This window comes from Equus asinus, chromosome 27, assembly GCF_041296235.1.
Source record: "Equus asinus isolate D_3611 breed Donkey chromosome 27, EquAss-T2T_v2, whole genome shotgun sequence".
NCBI classification, from domain to species: domain Eukaryota; kingdom Metazoa; phylum Chordata; class Mammalia; order Perissodactyla; family Equidae; genus Equus; species Equus asinus.
Window position 1 is genome coordinate 5757239 of NC_091816.1, and position 19524 is coordinate 5776762.

At 36.2% G+C, this 19524-nt stretch overlaps 1 protein-coding gene across 2 annotated transcripts in view; it reads right to left on the bottom strand.

Moving 5' to 3' along the window:
• Positions 1-1615: 1615 nt before the first annotated feature.
• The window catches only part of ADAM9 (ADAM metallopeptidase domain 9), a 177435-nt gene continuing 159526 nt past the window's right edge, over positions 1616-19524 (bottom strand). For both annotated transcript variants that reach the window (XM_070500114.1, XM_070500115.1), the window contains exons 19-22: positions 18443-18584; positions 16904-16991; positions 4919-4986; positions 1616-3029 (exon numbers count right to left, since the gene is read on the bottom strand). In XM_070500114.1, coding sequence (XP_070356215.1) covers positions 2936-3029; positions 4919-4986; positions 16904-16991; positions 18443-18584 — 392 coding nt within the window. In that variant the 3' untranslated portion in view covers positions 1616-2935. The remainder of the gene's footprint in view (positions 3030-4918; positions 4987-16903; positions 16992-18442; positions 18585-19524) is intronic.

A 19524-nucleotide genomic window follows, 5' to 3' on the forward strand; every position in this document is an offset into this window, starting at 1 on the left:
ACATCCAAACTGACAGCTGGGATGAGATTTCATGGATGCAGAGGATTTCGGCAGGGCAATCGCAGCCTGAAAAGCAATAGCGTGAGCAAAAACAAGGCAACAAAAATATACACTTAGCTAGTATCTCAACAGGAACAGCCAATGCTAGACTAACACTGCTTTTAAGTAGTTGAGCCAAAAGTTGGGTTCAGAGTATTAGAAGAACAATTACAGTAAATGCTTAGACTTGTCAGCGGTGTTTTGAATGAATTTCTAGTCCTTTCCTTTCTTCGTTACTTCCCTCTCCTCAGCCTTTCCTGTCTCAATCTTTAATAGATTAGATTTTATATTATTTTTACTTGTGTATATAGCCCTTTCCGTAACAGGATGCATGTCCCATCCAGAACTTAGATATCACAGTACCTAATATGGTACCCGCAAGAGGTAGTTTCAGTAAACATCTATGAAATTTAATAAAATCTGATTTGTGCTTAGAACACTGGGATTGTGCTTAACTATATGGTTAGAGACCCAGGTATCCAACTGATAGAAAGGGAAAATGCAATACAGTAGTCCCCTTTATCCAAAGTTCTACCTTCTGTGGTTTCAGTTACGCGTGGTCAACCAGGGTCAGAAAATATTAAATGGAAAATTCCAGAAATAGACAATTCTTAAGTTTTAAATTGTGCCCTTTCTGACTAACACGATGAAATCTCCTGCTGTCCTGCTTCCTCCCGCAAAGGATGTAAATCATCCCTTTGTCCAGCGTGTCCATGCTGTATGCGTCACCTGCCCACTGGAATAGGAAAATACATAGTACATATAGGGTTAGGTGCGATCTGTGGTTTCAGGCATCCACTGAGGTTCTCGAAAGGTATCCCTCACGGATAAGGGGGGACTACTGTACCCTGAACAAGGTTAATTTTCGAACACATAGTCACACAGTGCTATCAAAGATACACATAATTTATCCTTGATTATTGAAACATCTTTTGCAGATGGCAAGAAAGCACTTTAATATTTTCAAATTTTGAAGTGGCATCTATGACTAAGAAATTTTACAATTTTTAATAGCAATGCAAACTAAATCAAGGACAAACCTAAGTGAAAAGCATACAAAATGTGTAAAACTATCTAAATAAGTAAAAGAAGTTTAGGCTGATCAAACAGTCTTTTAGAAAAACTTTCTAAATATTCAAAGATCCGAGGAAGTATCTATTTCCGAGGAAAGCTTTAAGTTATGTAGTTAATATATTACCGACTATAAAATTTCAGTGATATGAATTACAATTGCAAATATTGAGACAGATGACAAACGTTTAGTCTTCTATGAATTCATTCAGAGATTTAAATTGAGAAGAAGACTCTTAGTTTGGGATTGTTGACAATTTTTAATATATACCTGATTGTTAAAATAATGTACTATCTTCAGAGAACTGAAATCTCTCTCTTCAAAACTAATCTGTCTACCTTTAATAACAAAAAGCCATAGTGCACAATTTGGCAGAAGTCTGAGAAACTAGTGAGATAATATCTGTAAAAGTTTGACTAGTAGTTTTATCTAAAACTAGTATAATGTTTTAATTAACAAAGTTATAAATAGCTGAACATTTAGAAAGTTACTGGGCGACACAAATGAGAATTTCAAGTATTTTATTTATTGTAAATGTTATATTTGTATACGTATATATACACAAATCAAAAATTTTTTGAAAAACTAATGAAATTCAGTTAATAAAGCTATATTAAACTTTATTATGAAAGGTTATGAAAAATTTTTAAATGTTTAAAATTTTACCATCCATACCATTTCTTCCACAGTAAAAATTTATTTTTTTAACACAGCTGGGATGATAACTCACAGATACCACACTAACTTTTTTGCATTTATCTAAGAAAACCTTTTCTTCCTTCCTTTCTCCAGGCCAATTTCTTTGAAAATATTAGTGTCAACAGAGACATGATCCAGCACACCTTAGAAAATGTAAACATTCTAAATTATATTAATAGCAAGCTTCAAAGTTTCAGATTTTAGACTTAAAGTGCTCATGAAATTCTAAAGTGGTTTTATGACAGCTCAGTTGATTGAAGATATTATAATTGCTCCTGCTTTATTATAGCCATGAATCAACAGCATATCTGATTAGTTCTATTAAATACTTCGTACCTTAAAGTTTATAATTTATTTAAAATAATGCTATTGTAAAAGGATGTCATGCTTTAACATGATTCATAATAGAATTTCTACTATTAAATTAAATTTTCTAACACTCCTTACCCATAGATAGAGCCACAGAATCATTTATCCATAGAATGATCATAAAAATGGAAGAAAATAACTGTGTGTGAATACACACATACACACTTGTAGTGTACTTTGTACTTTCAAAATATTATGATATCTCAGTTGTGGGTTTTGTGCATTCTTCTGAAGACAAAATATTCCTTTATTCATGTAGTGAATGAGATATGATGATTATTAGTCTGTGCAAGATGAAAAATATTAGATATTATTGGTAATCAGTTTTCATAGGTATTAGATTATCACATGTTCAACCAGAAACTACATTAATGATAACTAAGATCAAAATTCAGAATTACATTTCAGCACATATTGACAAATCAATACAATTTATTTGAGAATCATTACAATAACATGTTCAAAATAATATAATCCATGTTAGGTGCATTAACCTCACACATGACTGAATAAGACTTATTCAGGGATGGAAATGGAAATGTTATTCTAAATTCCTTGGCTTTACTGCATTTCTTATATTTCTCAATTCCTACTATTCAATTTCTGGGTTTTCTGCGTTAGTAAAATTTGTTTTGCAGTATTGTGTTCTCATTCATATTGCAGCAGGAAGAAAGGCTTTTCAAGAAAGTATCAGGAGAAAAAAGTATTAGCTCAGTTCCCTGAAGATATCTGCAAAAGGAAAGGTAACAAAAAAAATCAAGTGACGGTACTATACAAAGGAGGTGCTGGAGCAGGACGAGCAGGAATGAAATTTCCCTGAGATGATACTTTCGGTTGTGGTGGAGGTGGCCTGTGAGGGGAAAAAAGACAGTTAATCGTGTGTTTCAATTCAATGAAATAATGCTACATTCATTACAAGCCCAGCATAACACCATCCTTAACATCACTGACAATTCTTAAGGGTACATTACGGTCTGAGATTATTATTAATCTGATATGCAATGGTTAGGGGCCTCCAATCAGAGTCTAAAATGGAGTAACTACCTTAAATCAATGCTATTCTATAATTGACAATGCTGGATGAAGGTTCTGCTTTATATGTTTTTAAAAAGAACAGTACATGACATTGAAAAGATAAATTGTAAAAGATAAATGAGGACACTATGTAGATTAAGCATCTCTTGTGCTGTTAGGATTTAAGGGCAGTAAATTACTGCTAAGTGTAAACCTTACCTATATACATAGGGCTGAAATTCCAGCTCTCCAAAGCATAATATCCACTCTGAGAATTAAACCTGCTGTGACTTCTAGACCGTCCTTCTTTAATCTATGGATAGCCTTCCTTAAACTCTTCATCCAATTCTAGTATACCTGTACTCTAATAACACACTGTCTTGCTATTTATATATTCTTCTCTTGATGCTCAGTTGGACTTCAATGCCCTCTTATTGCATAAAAAGATTATACATAAGACACTACTCACTGTTGCAATTCAATTGTAATTTGAAGGACTTTTGGAGGTAGGAGAGGCGAAATACATTTTATGTGAAGCAAAATATAGTAATAAATGTTCTCCTTTCTTGCTGATTTCAACCCCTCCGCTGAGTCTTTAATTTGAGTTCTTATTTTTTTCAGTTCTAGAATTTCCATTTGATTCTTTTCTTTAAGTTTTTAGTTCTGTGCTGAAATTATCAATCTTGACTATTAATTCCATGACATAATCATCACAGTTATTTCAAAATCCATGTCTGATAACTTTAGTAACTGGATACCCTCTGAGTCTGTTTCTATGGTCTATTGCCTTTCTTGGTTTTAGTCACAATTTCTTTTCTTATATGTCTGGTTGATTGGGGGCCAAACATAAAACATTGTAGAAGTAAGTTAAGGATCTAGTCCAACCCTACTCCCAGGTCCCAACACAAAGCCTGGGATGTTTGCAGGTCACTTCCTCCTTGGCAGGTCTCCAGTTTTTGTCCCATCAGCCCTGGGAGTTTGTAGAAAGCTGTCCTCGGCATGCTAGCCTCTCAGTTCTCACAGAATAGATAGACACAGCTAGGACAGAAAAATGGCCCCCAAACCTGGGATCATCTCCAGACTGCCTTCCTCTCCTGGACCTTAGCCCCACAACTCTTCATTTCCTTGGTGGTTCTCTGATGCCTTCAAACACATATTTTCTTATATTGTCTAGCTTTTCTAGCTGTTCTTAATGGGAAGGCTGGTCCAACCCCTCCGGATTCCCATTGCTGGTTGTTTTAAAGGCCCTTGCTTCTGAATCTTATGTACACCAAAGCTGCACTAGCAGCTGATTGCCTTGCTCAAGTTTCTTTAAAATTTCACTTTGACACCACACTAAAATGACAAAACTTATATAAAGTTCTTAAAAATTTTTCTGCAATTTGTGCTCTAAACTGTTGTCAATAAATACCTTGTCCTAAATTAAATTAAAATACAAGGGAGGGGCCAGCCGCATGGCTGAGTGGTTAAGATCGAGTGCTCTGCTTCAGCAGCCCAGGGTTTCACTGGTTGGGATCCTGGGCACAGACGTGGCACTGCTCATCAGGCCATGCTGAGGCGGCGTCCCACATGCCACAACTAGAAGGACTCACAACTAAAAATATACAGCTATGTACTGGGGGGACTTGGGGAGGAAAAGCAGAAAAAAACAATACAAGGGAAGATATTAGACATTAACCCTGGGTTTCGTTCTGGTCAAGTAATCTAAGCTAATTCACTTCAGACCTTGATGGGAACTGCTGAGGTTGCTTGGCTGCGTAAGTTGGTACTGGAAATCTGTTTGCATATACAGGCTAAAAAAGGAAAAAAAAAGGTATTACCGCAATGCACTCATAAATATATTTTCTATACAGTCTATTTCCCATATAAAAGTAATCAATATATTGAAAATCAACAAATAGATGATTGACTTATAATGCTGACATTTAAAAATATTTCTCTTATTCAACATACCTTTGCCACTGAATGTGGAATACTTAATTCTTTAAAAGCTATATCTTTTAATTCAATAATACTTAAGTATTATAATCTTGGTCCTAATCAACTACCTTAGTTAAAAGGTAACATATTTCCTCTGTCAATATATTTTAAATAAAACATTCCAAAAATGTATTGCCAATTATAGTACCTAACTGGTACTATAAATACCACTAATCTACAACCCTTGATTTTGGAATTCTTCCTTGATGAGGTAGTTGACATGAAGCTTTGCAACAAGTGAGACTCTATAACATGGCCTCAAATAAGAAAGTAAAAGTAGGAATATTTTTCACAGATCACATTACAATAGGAAAAGTTAGGGAAAACCAGAGGGAATTACTAAATCACTGACGAAGTGACCTTGACCAAGATGTTCTCCACCGTCATCTACCATTATTTCCTAAAGCTCTGTGAATTGCAGAATATGCACAGTGTTGGAGAAGAGCTTGAATATTCCCTGGGTCCCAATGTGGAACTGGTGGTCTATCACCAGCTATTTTTTGCTCCACACAGTGATTTGCTTGTACTGTAAAAATGGAGAAAAGACGCAAGAAAATGTCTCCATCCCTTTCTACCAAGCCATAGGAGCAGCACTTCAAAGGAATAAACTCCACTTCTTAGAATTTACCTGACATATTCTTTTACATGTATGCAGAGACCCATAGGCAAGGATGGTTGATGCCGCATTTTTTGTGGTAACAATATTTGAAACAACCTGTTTTTAAACTTATGTTAAATCCTTAATATGGGAAGGTATGCAGTTATTAAAAAGAATAAGTACATGCTCATTACTCACAAAGAGTGGACTAAAATGTTCCAAGTAGAGGGCACCTAAAATGCTGGTTAAAATATTAACTATGTACTTTTAAATGCTTGGATGAGTTTCTAGGAAGTGAAACATCTTATAGACCAAAAACAATAAGAAAGTATGAGAGTCCAGAGTGTGTAGTAGCATTTTTCCTGTCAATATCTTCCCATCCTTGGTGGGCTACATTATGCATTTTCAAGTAATATAGACCTAGAAGACGAAACCTGGGGCCTGAGTTGGATGGAATACTGAAGATAAGACCCTCCATAAAGCCTAGACCCCCGAAGAGCAATATCCCCACCGGGTTAACGAGATAAAGAAACACCTGTCCCAAGGAAGAACAGTGAAGGGACTGACTATATAGGCCTTGGTACTGGTAGAGGGAGAATAAAAGAAAACGATCATCATGGAGAATTTCTAACCAAATGCCCACCCTTACAAGGGTTTAGGGGCCAGAGTTCATAACACTTGTGTGACCCAAAAAACACCAACAAAATTTTAGTTCAAAGGCATCAAAGATTGACCATGACCCCAGGCATCTGACCAAGGAAAATATACACTCTCTGTAGGAACTCACGATAATTGAGGACTGAAATAATTTCCCCATATAAAGTTCCAAAGAACATAAGTTTACAGTCAATATCACAAAGCACACTAAGAAAGAAGACACTGCAAGACAGTCAGCAGTAATAAACTACAGAAGCCACCAAGACCGCACACATTAAAATGATCAGATAAAGGACCAAAAGTAGGCATTTTCATATGTTTAAAGAAATAAATGCTTTTAAAAATACAATGAAGCTACAAGAAACTATCACAAATAACCAGCCAGATTTGAAATCTAATTTATTTAACAATGTGTCTTGAGACTAGCAGAGGAGGAAAATGAAATGGGGCAAGGGGAAACTAAATCAACCCAAAAGAATACAAGAGAATTTCTGGTGTGGGGAGGAAACAGAAAAAGCAGGAAAACAGTGAAATCATAAAATAATATGGTATAAGAACTATATTAATAATTGCAATCAATGTAAATTGATTAAAGTCTCCAATAAAAGGCACAGAGATTACTCCAAAGAAGATATACAGATGGCCAACAAGCATAGGAAAAGATGCTCAACATAATCAGCTATCAGGGAAATGCAAATTAAAACTGCAATGAGGTATCACCTCACTCCGGTTAGAATGGCTATAATTAACAAGACAGGAAAGAACAAATGTTGGAAAAGATGTGGAGAGAAGGGAACCGTTGTTCACTGCTGGTGGGAGTGCAAACTGGTGCCACTATGGAAAGCAGTACGGAGTATCCTCAGAAAATTAAGATTAGATCTACCATATGATCTAGCTATCCCACTGCTGGGTATTTATCCAAAGAACTTGAAAACACAAAGGCATAAAGATACTTGCACCTCTATGTTCACTGCAGCACTATACACAATAGGCAAGACTTGGAAGCAACCTAGGTACCCATCAAGGGACAAATGGATAAAGAAGATGTATTTATACGTGATGGAATTCTACTCAGCCATAAGAAATGGTGAAATCTGGCCATTTGTGACAACATAGATGGACCTTGAGGGTATTATGCTGAGTGAAATCAGTCAGAGGGAGAAAGTCAAATACCATATGATCTCACTCATAAGTAGAAGATAAAAACAACGACAAACAAACACACGGCATTGGAGATTGGATTGGTGGTTACCATAGGGGAAAGGGGGAGGAGGGCAAAAGGGGTGATTAGGCTCACATGTGAAGGGATGGATTATAATAATTAGTTTTTGGGTAGTGAACATGATGTAATCTACACAGAATTTGAAATATGTACATCCGAAAGCTATGTAATGTTATAATCCAATGTTACTGCAATTAAAATAAATAAATAATTTTTAATCCAAGATATTCTGTTTACAAGAGACAACATAAGGACAAAGAAAAGTTGCATGTAAAAAGATACAAGATAAATAGTAAACAAAAAGAAAAATTTGATATTGCTGTATTAATATTTTAAAAAATGGATTTGAGATGAGAGATTATTTTTCCCAATCTCACACATAAGGACTTTACTGACAGTTGAAAACCTAAACACAGCTATCAGGGACTACTTTAAAGACTTCTAACAATCAATATGAAAGATGTCACTGGAAGAACATGGGGAAATTTTTAAATACGCCAAGGAAACCAAAAGCTTGTCCCCCTAAGATCAGAAATAATGCAAGATGCTTGCTTTTACCACTGCTATGCAACACGGGATTGGATGATCTAGCAGAACGACTAACAAGAAAAAATAATAATAAAAGGCATCCAAATTGGAAAGGAAGAGGCATTACTATCTCTATTTCTAGACAACATGATCCTATATGTAAATTGAAAAGCCCAAAGAATCCACAGAAAGCTACTAGAGGTAATAAATGAATTCAGCAGAGATGCAGGATATAAGATGAACATGCTTTAAAAATCAGTTTTGTTTCTATACACCAGCAATGATGAACAATCTGAAAAGGAAATTAAGAAAGAAATTCCATTTATAATAGCATCCAAAAGAATAAAATATCCAGGAATAAACTTGACCAAGAAGGTGAAAGACCTGTACACTGAAAGTTACAAAACATTGCTGAAAGAAATTGAAGTAGACCTAAATAGATGGAAAGACAAGTAGTGTTCATGGATTCAAGGACTTAATATTGTCAAGATTTGTCAACACAACCCAAGGTGATCTACAGATCCAACACAATCTCTATCAAAATTCCAACAGCCTTTTTTGCAGAAATGGAAAGTAGATTCTCAAATTCATATGGAATCATAAGTGGCCCTGAATAACCAAAACAATCTTGAAAAAGAAGAACAAATTTGAAGGATGCACACTTTGCAATTTCAAAACTTATTATAATGCTACAGTAATCACAATGGTGTAGTACTGGCATATGGATAGACATACAGACCAACTGAATGGAATGGAGAGTATAGAAATAAACCCATACATCTATGGCTGATGGATTTTCCACAAGATGTCAAGTCCATTCAATGGGGAAAGAATAGTCTCTTCAAAAATAGTGCCAGGACAAATGGAGTTCACATGCAAGAGAATGAAGTTGCATCCCTACTTCACATCATATACAAAAATTAACTCAAAATAGGTCAATGACCTAAATATAAGAACTGAAAAGACAAAACTCTTAGAAGTAAATCTTCAGGACCTTGTATTTGACAATGGATTCTTAAATATGATATCAAAAGCACAAGCAACAAAACAAAAAAATAAATTAGATTTCATCAAAATTAAAAATTTTGTGCATCAAAGGACATTATCAAGAAAGTGAAAAGGCAACCTACAGAATGAAAGGAACTATCTGCAAATCCTATATCTGATAAAGGGTTAATATCCAAAATATGTAAAGAACTCCTACAACTCAACAACAAAAAGACAAACAACCCAATTAAAAAATGGGCACAGGACTTGAAAAGAACTGAAAATAGAGACTCAGACAAGTACATCCATGTTCATGACAACACTATCACATCAGCCAAAAGGTAGAAACAACCCAAGAATCCATCAACAGATGAATGAATAAACAAAATATTTTATATACATGATAGAATATTAGTCAGCCATAAAAAGGAACAATGTTCTCATACAAGCTACTATAGAAATGAACCTTGAAGACATTGTGCTGCATGAAATGTCAGAAACAAAGGAACAAATATTGTATGATTTCACTTGTATGAGGTACCCAGAATAGGCAAATTCATAGTGAAAGTGGAAAAAGACCACAAACAGCCAAAGCAAGCTTGAGAAAGAACAATGAAGCAGGAGACATCACACTTTCTGATTTCAAACTATAAGCCAGAGTAAACAAATCCATACAGTATGGTACTGGCAGAAAAACAGACACATAGGTCAATGGAACAGAATAGAGAGGCAAGAAACAAACCCACACATATATAGTCAATTAATTTACCATAAAAGATCCAAGATATGCAGTGGGGGAAAGGACAGTCTTTTCAATAAATGGTGGTGGGAAAACTAGACAGCCACATGCAAAAGAATGAAACTGGACAACTATCTTACACCATACACAAAAATTAACTCAAAATTGATTAAAGACTTGAGTGTAAGACCTGATACCATGAAACTAGGAAAAAAACATAGGCGGTAAGCTCCTTGACATTGGTCTTAAAGATGATTTTCTGGGTTTGACACCAAAAGCAAAGGCAACGAAAGCAAAAATAAACAAATGGGACTACTTCAAACTAAAATGCTTCTGCACAGCAAATGAAACCATCAACAAAATGAAAGACAATCTATAGAATAGGAGAAAATATTTTCAAATCATATATCTGACAAGAGGTTAATATCCAAAATCTATAAGAACTCATACAATTCAATAACAAAAAAATAAACAATCTGACTAAAAAACGGGCAGAAGATCTGAATAGACATTTTCCCAAAGAAGACATATAAATGGCCAACAGGTACATGAAAAGGTGCTCAACATCACTATTCTTCAGGGAAATGCAAATCAAAACCACAGTGGAGAAGGGGCGGAGCAAAATGGTGGGGTGAGCTGACCCGGGATTCTCTCCCCTCCAAAATACAACAAAGGATTGGAAAAACTGAATTTCAGAGAAAAAATCTAATGCCAACACGTTAGAGACCTACAATACCAAGAAGGCGGAGATCATAAACCTTCCTTACGGCCTCGGAGGTGCTGGAATGGTAGGAGAGAACATCGCTCCCTCCCCTAGAGTCTGCCATTGCTGCTGCGCGGGTGGGAAGGAGTGGGGGAGGGGCCGTGTGACTGGGGATCATCCAGGACTCCTGCCGCTGGTTCAGTGGAAACCCACTGACGGGGGAAAGCTCCCATCCGCAGGGAGCCCATAAACTCAGGGCCTCGGGAGACCAGAGAACAGAACTGATCTGAATGCAGATTGGCGCACGAGAATAGCAGCCCCTCCCTCCTAGCAAAGCCACTGGGCGCAGCAATCTTGCCGGAAGGCGGAGAGCTCATAACACACGGCTCTCGACCCCCATCTAGTCGCGACAGGCTGTAACTGCAACCGAATTCTACCACCATGTGAAAAAACCGCTCCTCTGCCATCCAGCAATTTATAAAAGCCCCAGACCAGAAGGAAAACAATAAAAACATAGAATTAAGTCCTAAGGACTTGGAATTAGGTAAACTAAGTGAGAATGAGTTCAGAGCAGCTATAATCAAAAAACTCAATGAGGTAGAGAGAAAGATAGATAAACAAGCCGAGTTCTGGAGTTACTTCACAAAAGAGATTGAAATCATAAAGAAGAACCAAACAGAATTACTAGAGATGAAAAACACAATGGACCCGATAAAACAGAATACGGATTCCCTGAATGCCCATGTAGACACTATAGAAGAGCAAATTAACATAATTGAAGATAGACAGGCGGAATGGCTCCAAAGGAAGAAAGAGAACTAAGAATTAACAAAAACGAGGAAAATCTCCGAGAGATAATGGATTCAATGAGGAGTAAGAACATAAGGATCATAGGAATTCCCGAGAACGTGGAAAAGGAAAATGGAGCAGAAAGTGTGCTTAATGAAATTATTGAAGAGAACTTCCCAAATCTAGGGATTGACGGAGAAATGTGTGTAGGGGGAGCTTTCAGCTCTCCTAGATTTGTCAATGTAAAAAGACCTACTGCAAGGCACATAGTAGTAAAATTGGAAAGAAGGAAAGATAAGGAAAGAATACTCAGGGAAGTAAGAAAAAAGAAGAGAATAACCTATAAAGGAGCCCCTATCAGACTTTCAGTGGATTTCTCTACAGGAACCTTACAAGCTAGGAGAGAATGGAGTGACATATTCAAAGCTTTAAAAGATAAAAATCTTCAGCCAAGAATACTCTATCCAGCAAGAATTTCTTTCAGATATGAGGGAGAAATTAAATCTTTTCCAGACAAACAAAAGTTAAGGGAATTTGTAACTAAAAGCCCTCCACTGCAAGAAATCCTCAAGAAGGCTCTCATACCTGAAAAAAGAAAAAAGGGAGAAAGGGGTCACAATCCACAGACTAGGGAGACCGATGGATAGAACCAGAACAGGATAGCAAATATTCAACTATAGCATTAGGGTAAAGGTAAGGAAACTACCAAAGCAAGGATGATCTTATCACTCTAACTACAAATTCATAACATGAGTTGGAATAAGAAATGAAAATAATTATTTAGGAGGGGAAGAGCAAAGGGTCTAAATCAGTATTGGTCAAGTAAGTAAGAGACCACCAGAGAATAGACTATATTATACAAGAGATTCTAAATACAAACTTCAAGGTAGACACTAAAATAAAACACAGAACAGAGTCACAAATCATAAATAAGGAAAAATCTAAGAAACCCAGCATAATAAATTGCACTATTAAATGGGTAGTCTAAAGCACACAGGAAAAGAAAGGCAGGAAAACAAGATAATGAGCGACAGATTGACAGCATTAAGTCCACATGCATCAATAATCACTCTCAATGTAAACGGATTGAACTCTCCAATAAAGAGACACAGAGTGGCAAAAAGGATTAAAGAACAAGATCCAACAATTTCTTGCCTCCAAGAAACACACCTCAGCCCCAAGGACAAACACAGACTCAGGATGAAGGGGTGGAGGACAATACTTCAAGCTAATAGTAAGGAAAAAAAAGGCAGGTGTTGCAATTCTTACATCAGACCAGGTGGATTTCAAAATAAGACAGGTAAAGAGAGACACAGAGGGACAATATATAATGATCAAAGGGACACTTCATCAAGAAGAAATAACGCTTATAAATATCTATGCACCCAACACAGGAACAACAAAGTTCCTAAAGCAACTATTAACAGACCTAAAGGAAGATGTTAAAAACAACACAATAATAGTAGGGGACCTCAACACCCAACTCACATCAATGACAGATCATCCAGACAGAAAATCAACAAGGAAATACTGGAGCTAAATGAAAAACTAAAACAATTGGACTTAATAGACATATATAGATTGCTTCACCCTAAAAGAGCTGAATACACATTCTTCTCAAGTGCACATGGAACATTCTCAAGGATAGACCATATGTTGGGAAACAAGGCAAGCCTCTACAAATTTAAAAAAATTGAAATAATAACAAGCATCTTCTCAGATCATAGTGCTATAAGGCTAGAAATTAATTGTAAGAAAAAAGCTGAGAAAGGCACAAAGATGTGGAGACTAAACAACACACTACTGAACAAGCAATGGATCATTGAAGAAATTAAAGCAGAAATAAAAAAATACCTGGAAACTAATGAAAATGATAACATGCCATACCAACTCATATGGGATACAGCAAAAGCTGTATTAAGAGGAAAGTTCATCGCAATACAGGCACATCTTAACAAACAAGAAAAATTCCAAATAAGCAATCTTAACGTACACCCAACTGAACTAGAGAAAAAAGAACAAATAAAGCCCAAAGTCAGCAGAAGGAGAGAAATAATAAAAATCAGAGCAGAAATAAATACTATTGAAACGAAAAAGGCAGTAGAAAGGATCAATGAGACAAAGAGCTGGTTTTTTGAGAAGATAAATAAAATTGACAAACCACTAGCCAGACTTACAAAGAAAAAAGGGAGAAAGCGAAAATAAACAAAATCAGAAATGAAAGAGGAGAAATAACAAGACTCTGCAGAAATACAACGGATTATAAGAGAATACTACGAAAAACTATATGCCAACAGAATGGATAACCTAGAGGAAATGGATAAATTCTTGGACTCCTACAATCTCCCAAAGCTCACTCAAGAAGAGGCAGACAATTTGAACAGACCAATCACAAGGAAAGAGATTGAAACAGCAATCAAAAACATCCCAAAGAATAAAACCCCAGGACCAGATGGCTTTCCTGGGGAATTCTACCAAACTTTCAGAGAGGATTTAATACCTATCCTTTTCAAGCTATTCCAAAAAATTAGGGAAGATGGAACACTTCCTAACACATTCTATGAGGCCAACATCACGCTGATACCAAAACCTGACAAGGACACCACGAAAAAAGAGAACTACAGGCCAATATCACTGATGAACATAGATGTAAAAATTCTAAACAAAATTTTGGCAACCAGAATTCAACAATTCATCAAAACGATCATACATCATGATCAGGTGAGATTCATACCAGGGACACAGGGATGGTTCAACATCCTCAATCAATCAACATGATACACCACATCAACAAACTGAGGAATAAAAACCACATGATCATCTCAATAGATGCAGAGAAAGCATTTGACAAGATCCAACAGCCATTTATGATAAAAACTCTGAACAAAATGGGCATAGAAGGAAACTTCTATGGGGTGGGGTGTGGGCACAAAGGGTGAAGTGGTGCACCTACAACACGAATGACAAACATTAATGTACAACTGAAATTTCATAAGATTGTAACCTATCATTAACTCAATAAAAAAAAAATCAAAACCACAGTGAGATATCACCTCACACCTGTCAGAATGGCTATTATCAAAAAGCAAGAGATAACAAGTGTTGGCAAGGATGTGGAGAAAAGGGAACCCTTGTGCACTTTTGGTAAAATATAAATTGTTATAGCCACTATGGAAAACAGAATGGAGGTTCCTCGAAAAATCAGAAATAGAACTACCATATGATCCAGCAAATCCACTTCTGAGTATTTATCCAAAGAACATGAAAACACTAACTTAAAATGACATGTTCATTACAGCATTATTTACAACAGCCAAGTGCTGGAAGGAACCTAAGTGTCCACCGATGGATGAATGGATAAAGAAAATGAAGTGTGTGTGTGTGTGTGTGTGTGTGTGTGTGTGTGTGTGTGTGATGGAATATTATTCAGCCATAAAAATGAAGGAAATCTTGCCATTGTGACAACATGGATGGACCTTGAGGATATTATGCTAAGTGAAATAAGTAAAACAGAGAAAGACAAATACTGTATGATGTCACTTTTGTGTTGAATCTCAAAAACATAACAACGAACAAACAAATTCATAGATAAAGAGAACAGACTGGAGGTTTGGGGCTGGGGGACGGGCAAAACGGGTGAAGGGGGTCAAAAGGTACTAACTTCCAGTTCTAAAATAAATAAGTCCTGGGGAGGTAGAGCACAGCATGGTGAATACAGTTAAAAATACTGTACTGTATATTTGAAAGTTGCCAAGACAGTAAATCTTAACAGTTCTCATCACAAGAAAAAAAAAATTGTAACTTATTGTGGTGATCATTTCACAACATACACAAATATCAAATCATTATGTTGTAATCTGAAACTAATATAATGTTATATGTCAATTATACCTCAATTTAAAAAAAAGTATAATAGTGGTGGCAGGGGGTTATGGGGAGAGGAGAATGGGGAGTTATTTCCTCATGGGTACAGAGTTTCTGTTTGGGTAATGAAAAAGTTTTAGAAATAGATAGTGGTGATGATTGCACAACATTGTAAATGTATTTAATGCCACTGAATTGTACACTTAAAAATAGTTAAAATGGCAACTTTTATGGCACATATATTTTACTGCAATTAAAAAAATACATCAAGGATGAAGAAGAGTATATATGTAATTTCTAACCTGTATATATAGGGACTGTGTGATCATCCTATATATGTAGTGATATGGAAAAATCTCCAAGATATATGGTTAAGGGGGAAAATGACATCATAATTTTTTGTTTGTTTTTTATAAAGGAAAAGGAGTAGAATAAGGAGATCCCATATATATACTTACATTTTTTAAAACATGAGGCAGGATACCTAATCATTTTACCTACACATAATTGGAAAGACTTTAAAATCTGAAAATACCAAGTGTTGGCAAACATATAGATCAACAGGAATGCTCATACACCACTGACGATACAATCACCCAATCGTGTAACCTCTTTGGAAAGCAATTTGGCAATTTCCAGTAAAAAGTCACATATCTTTCAACCCAGCAATTTAATTCCTATATGCCCCTAGATCGGTGCTAATAGACTCTTCTGCAGTGATGGAAATGTTCTATGTCTGTGCTGTCCGATACAGTAACCAGTGGCCACATGTGATCTATTGAGCATGTAAAATGTGAATGAGAAATGGAATTCTTAATTTTATTTAATTTAAAATGAAATTTAAATAGCCACATGTAGATAGTAACTACTGTATTTAAAGACAGCACAGTCCTAGAACTCACACACATGCATGAGAAGACTATATAGAATGTTCATCTCAGCCTTGTTCATGGTAATGAAAAACTGGAATCTGGTAATAGGAAAATGCACTTTTAAATTGTGTAGTATTTATGTAACATAATATCAACAGCAAAAATGAATGAACAAGAGTTATACGTATCAATAGAGATAAATCACACAGCAATATCAAAGGAAAAAGCAGGTTGCAGATATATGTGTAAAACAGCAAACAAAACATTATGCAAAACTTAAAAACAGATAAAGTAATCTCGTATACTTCTTAGGGATATATGCATATAAGAAAAAGTACATCATTATCCCCATGTTCCCTAATACATTCAGAGGAATAGTGATTACTGGTCCCATTGTTGGGACAATTAGGCCTATTCCAGGAGCTCAGCACCAGATATTTGGTGACATGCCTGAGGGAAGCCAGCATGAAAACACAAAGATCACAGACATCGGAAAAAACAGTGATAGCAAAGGTCCAATATCTCACTTCCCAGGCTTGGTTTCAGGGTGAGGCATTCTCAATGTCTAGGTGTTGTCTTCTCTCGGTCTCCGCTGAGCCAGGGACCCAACTGGTATTCGTCTCACTAACCCAGAGACAACCTAAGGCCACGCTCCTAAATTCTTAAGAAATTATCTGTTACGTCTATATGCATGTAACAATTACTTTTTCAATCTTTAAAAATGTGATACCATAATGCGTAAAGAAAAAGAATTTTTCATTTTAAACTTACAACTTCTCTGGAAGGAGTCACTGGAGAAACATGTCGAGGAACACTCACTGGTTGTCTAGAAACTTTTGCTTGGTTTTTGCCATCTGACCTGAAAGATACAATTACTTTTGAGCCAAATTAAGATTAAAACACTTCTGCATGACATATCACACATACCTCACATTCTCCCAAATACAGAATAGTGACATTGGTGGTAGTGATGACGATGATCATGACGACAGCTGAAATTTTTATGGGATTTTTAACAGCTTTCACACTTTTTTTTTGGTGAGGAAGAGTCACCCTGAGCTAATATCTGTTGCCAATCCTCCTCTTTTTTCACTTGAGAAAGATTAGCCCTGAGCTAACATCTGTGCCAATCTTCCTCTATTTTTTGTATATGGGATGCTTCCACAGCACGGCTGATGAGCAGAGTAGGTCTGCACCTGGGATCTGAACCCACAAACCCCAGCCGCCGAAGCGGAGCACATGGAACTTTAACCACTCGGCCACGGGGCTGACCACATTTCACACATTTTTAACCCCTGCAGTCCTAGAACATTTTATTAACCCCATTTTACAATTAAATAAACTCAAACTAGAAGAAATTATGAAATTCGGTCAATTAGGCCAGTGTTCTCTAACTTTTCTCCTCATGTCTTCCTAAAATCAGAGAAGAGTAAAAGCATATTCTTAAGCTACACAGACAAAACTTGTAGTCATCACTAAAAATTCTAATGCCAACATATCAGAAGGAACGGTTGAGAGACAGTTGTACAAGAGTCCAACACACAGACTAGAAATGTCAGGTGTCTGAATTATGACAACCCTTTCTTCCATCAAAACTTATTTCTTAAAAGCTTATAATTCACATCTGTTTTTCAAAACTGAGATTTGAAAGACTCTTCCTCTGTGAGAACTGATGCTTGAAATAGGCATGGAAGAACATTTTCAATATTTACATTTTTTTATCTTTATCCTGTATTTTAATCTCTAATTAAGAGGTCCAGAGCCAGCCCTGATGGCCTAGCAGTTAAAGTTCGGCACACTTCACTTCGGCGGCCTGGGCTCAGTTCCAGGGTGCAGAACCATATCACCTGTCTGTCAGCAGCCATGCTGTGGCAGTGGCTCACATAGAAGAACTAGAAGGACCTACAACTAAAATATAAAACTACGTACTGGGGCTTTGGGGAGGGAAAAAAAAAGACGGAGATTGGCGACCGCTGTTAGCTCAGAGAAAATGTTTACCAGGAAAACAAAAAGCCCAAATCAGAAGTTGTAGTCCAGAATTCTACTGACCCCACTATCAGAAATCAATGTCAAGCAAAATGAACCCTAACGGCCATTTTCAGTAGTGTACAGGCTGGTCACCATAATCCTTTCCCCTCCCATTATAAGAGACAGCTGAGTCACCACTGTCCTTTAGTCCCTGCAAATCATGTCAAAAAACAGAGAGATAACCTAGGATGCTATTTTCAGGCCAGCCTCTATGATATGACTATCACCATAAATAATTACTTTACCTAATTTAACATGAATTTAAAAGAAAAATCTAAGTACTCATATGTTTGTGATCTCTTCTTTCTGAAGCAGCTTTTCCGTAGCTGATGTCTCTTCATGAAGACAAAAGCAGCCAACACAGTAAGGGGAACGATTACGAAGAAGAACACCAGAAGCCCATCCCTCAGTGCAGTATTCTTTTCTAGAGAGAAGAATTTTACATTAGTGATCATTAAATTAGAAGTTAACTCATACTAACTAGAACATACTAAGCGATTCTAAATGTTTTGCATTAATTTTCGCATTGTTCAAAAGTCAAACTGATATAAATTGAATACACTGAGAAGTCTTGGTTCACACCTCACCCTGCCCACTTCACTTTTGCCTTTCCAAAGATAACCACTTTCATTACTTTCTTACATAATCTTACAGTATTTCTTCATGCAAATATAAGAACAGAATATGTTTTTACTGTCAACCTTTTCTCACATGAAAGGTAGCACAGTACACCACAAACAGTATTCAATAAATCACTTTTTATCTTCCCAAATCACTTATCTATTTATCGTCCCAAACCATACATACAGGACTGCCTCATTTTCTATACAGCTATACAAAACTCCATTGCAAGTATGTCCCACAGTTTATTTAACTAGTAAGTACACGACTGATATTTTCATTTTTCCAATCTTTTGCTATTACAAAAATGATATAATGAATAACCTTGTACATGTGTCACGTCATATGGGTGCAGGTATATCTATAGAATAATTTCCCAAAAGTAGAATTGCTGTGTCAGAGGGTAAATGAATTCTTCTTTATAAGGCATTGTCAAATCGCCCATAGGAGTGGTGGTTACAATTTAGCATGCCAGCTAGCAATACACAAAAATTCCCCACAACCCCACGCACAGAGTCAAATTTCTGCAGCTCTGCCAACCTGGTAGGTGAAAAACTACACCTTCTGTAATTTTAATTTGCATTTGTTTTTTATACTATGAGTTAAGCAACTTTTCCTGTTTACAGAAACACTATTCTTTTTTTGCTCAGTCCTTTGACTATTTTTCTATTGGTCTCTTGGTTTTTTTCTTCTCCGTTCTAAAAGCTCTGTATATACTTGCGAGTTTAGCTTTGTCTGTGATA